Source organism: Bison bison, unplaced genomic scaffold, assembly GCF_000754665.1.
Source record: "Bison bison bison isolate TAMUID 2011002044 unplaced genomic scaffold, Bison_UMD1.0 scf7180017864508, whole genome shotgun sequence".
NCBI lineage: Eukaryota > Metazoa > Chordata > Mammalia > Artiodactyla > Bovidae > Bison > Bison bison.
In genome coordinates, this window is record NW_011495064.1 from 3,406,042 (window position 1) to 3,409,232 (window position 3,191).

The 3,191-nt window shown below is 57.2% G+C and overlaps 1 protein-coding gene across 1 annotated transcript in view; it reads left to right on the top strand.

Moving 5' to 3' along the window:
* FER1L5 (fer-1-like family member 5) overlaps positions 1 to 3,191 on the top strand; it is a 55,395-nt gene that overhangs the window by 48,569 nt on the left and 3,635 nt on the right. Inside the window, exons 43-47 of the mRNA XM_010829596.1 lie at positions 202 to 372; positions 587 to 735; positions 1,175 to 1,314; positions 2,634 to 2,722; positions 2,983 to 3,078. Of these exons, the coding sequence (XP_010827898.1) occupies positions 202 to 372; positions 587 to 735; positions 1,175 to 1,314; positions 2,634 to 2,722; positions 2,983 to 3,078 (645 nt within the window). The remainder of the gene's footprint in view (positions 1 to 201; positions 373 to 586; positions 736 to 1,174; positions 1,315 to 2,633; positions 2,723 to 2,982; positions 3,079 to 3,191) is intronic.

Below are 3,191 nucleotides of genomic sequence, written 5' to 3' on the forward strand. Positions count from 1 at the left end.
TGCGCCCCCCCCCCCCCCCAAAAAAATTGCTCCCACCAGGACTGAGGGCTGGTTATTGGCAGAGGACAGTCATGCCAGGCTCTGCTCTCTATATCCACCGGGACCAGAGTGGCGCACAGGCACGGGGGCCAGGATGCTGGAGAAATGGAGGCAGGTGGATAACATGGTCTTCAGTCTCTATCTCCAACACCCTCCCCACAGGATGTTTGAACTGAGCTGCACCATCCCCCTGGAGAAAGACCTAGAGATCCAGCTATATGACTTTGACCTATTCTCACCTGATGATATGATTGGAACCACAGTCATTGACCTTGAAGACCGACTCCTGTCTGGCTTTGGAGCTCGTTGTGGGCTCTCCAAATCCTATTGCCAGTGAGGACCTGAGCTGGGCGGGGGGTGAGGGGGGTGGCGGGTGGTGGGCAAGGGAGCAGGTGAGGGTGGAGGAAGGAACCCATAGCTCCCCTTGAAGACATCTGCATCCCGAGCCAGGGAGCTGGGGCCCAAACCCATCTGCAGGCCCGCTCCCAGCACCGGTCAGCCTGCAGCGGGTAGCAGGGGCTTCTCCAGGACTCAGGTCTCCCCACAGGTCAGGACCCTTCAGGTGGCGGGATCAGATGCCCCCAAGCTTGCTCTTGGAGCACCACGCCAAGCGAAAGGGACTACCACCACCTCTCTTCAGCCCTGAGGGTGACTCTGTTTATTACAACGGGAAAAAATTCGAACTGCAAAGCTTTGGTGAGAAGCATACACACCTGCCAGCAAGCGCAGGGCCAGGCCTCTGCCTCCAGTGGGGCTCAGGATGGAGGTGTTGCCAGAGGGCATTGCCCCCCACCCTGTCCTCTGCACACATGCCAAGTTGCTTCAGTCATGTCCGACTCTGTGTGAACTATGGACTGCAGCCCGCCAGGCTCCTCTGTCCATGGGGTTCTCCAGGCATGGAGTCGGTTGCCATTTCCTGTTCCAGGGGATCTTTCCAACCCAGGGATTGAACCCACATCTCTCTAACCTGCATTGGCAGGAGGGTTCTTTACCACCAGCACCACCCTGTCCCATACCCTCCTGTAATGGATAACCAAGTCCGCCTCCCAGGCTGAGGGTGAAGGCTGGGCCCACGTGGGGGATGGGAAGGCCCCTGACTTCCTGATACCTCCTCCCCATCCCCTCTCCGATACAGAACTCAAGCCCCCTAGAGCGCGCTTCTTGGGATCTAAGAAAGAGCGCCTGGCTCTGTACCTCCTGCACACCCAGGGGCTGGTACCCGAGCATGTGGAGACCCGCACTCTGTACAGCGACAGCCAGCCGGGCATCGACCAGGTATGAGACTTGAGGGGCCAGAGCGGGAGGCAGGGAAGCCCCACCATCTAGGATGAGAGGGGCAGGAAAGGCCAGGCATGCACAGGTGTGACTGCAAGGATGACAAATCTGTTCTGGGTGTGTTAATAAGAAGCTGCAGCGACGTCACGCAGAGTGGAGAGAGTCAGAGCTGGAAAAGTTGCTGATGAAAAACTGAGGCCCTGTGTCTGCTGTGGAAGCATTTGGGGGCCCCACCCGCCAGGGTCAGACTTCATAACCCTGACTTGGCTGTGAAATGCAGGCTGTGTTTTCTACACAGCAAGGAACCCCAAACAAAAAGAATAAAGATCCCCACAGGCACCCCAGTGATCCCCCGTCCTCCAGCCACCAGAATGGCTCGGGGCATTCTCCCCATCTCTCAACCTGACAGCATGTTCTACGTAACAAAGTTCTCTGCTGAGCACTTTTTAAAACCACCCTCACTGAACTTGTCTTCTCATTCAGTGGGGCCGGTTTCAGAAGAGTAAAACTAGGTCACGTGGTTTGAAGGACTCACCGTTGGTAGCTCTTTTTGTTGCTGTTGTCCAGTTGCCAAGTCGTGTCCGACTCTGTGACCCCATGGAGCGCAGCACGCCAAGCTTCCCTGTCTTTCACCATCTTCCGGAGTTTGCTCAAACTAACGTCCATTGAGTCAGTGATGCTGTGTAATCGTCTCACCCTCTGTTGCTCCCTTCTCCTCCTGCCCTCAATCTTTCCCAGCATTAGGTTATTTTCCAATGAGTCGGCGCTTCACATCAGGTGGCCGAAGTATTGGTGACTCCTTCTTGCTTTCTTCTCTCCCCTTTCCTCACTGGTTCTATCCCTTCTTGCCTAGACCTCTGTGCTTGGTATCCTTAGGATGTGGTTCCACAACATGAAATGACCTGGTGATCACCAAGCTTACCCTTTTTCGGGGCCACTAGGTGGTTAATCAACACAGCCCCCATCCCATTCATAGCCCCATGCAGAGAGGCTGTCAGGCAGGGCCTGTTAAATGGCATCCCCCTGCAGACCCCAGTGACATGTGATGCCCCAGCACCACAGCCCCCAGCTTCACAGCCGTCACACGCCACCAGCATGTTCTCCCCACCAAAAAAAGAAAGTGGAAGCTGGTGCGTGGTGTGCTGACTTCCTGTCTGAAGTCCATCGACTTCCCAGATCCCCCAATGCTTAGTGCTAGAAACACAGCCTCAGCAGGCCTAGACCCTGGGACGGGGACCCCCACCAGGCCAGCATGCCGAGAGCAGGGAGTAGCGGGGTGGGAGGGTTGGCCAAGCCCAGCTTATCCTTGTCCACTCTAGGGAAAGGTGCAAATGTGGGTGGACATCTTCCCCAAGAAGCTTGGGCCTCCCGGCCCCCCAGTCAACATTGGGCCCAGGAAACCTAAAAGGTGAGTGACGCCAGGCAGGGCGGCCCAGCCAGTGTGCAGGGCACCAGCAGGCTCCAACCCCGAGTCACTGTGACACTTTCCCTCTGCTGGGACTCTAGGGCGCCGCTGCTTCGTGTCGTCCCCCCAAGCCCAGCCTGACTTGGGTGGAAACGGAGCACAGCCACCCCCCCTCCCCCCCGCACCTCCCAGGCCTGTTCCTTTGCTGAGGCTGCGGTTGGGGAGCTATTCCTCCACAAAGCTTCAGACAATGGTGGCTGCAGGTATGAGCTCCGCTGCGTTATCTGGAAAACTACCCTTGTGGACCCGAAGGAGAAGAGTTTAAGTTACGACAGGATAAACGACATCTATGTCAAAGGGTGAGGGGGCACAGGGTGCCCTCCGGTATGCCAAGTTCTATCATTCCTGGGGGTGCTCCTGGTCTCGGGGCATGCTGGGCGGCCCTCCCCCCACGGGCTCCAGCTCAGGGAGT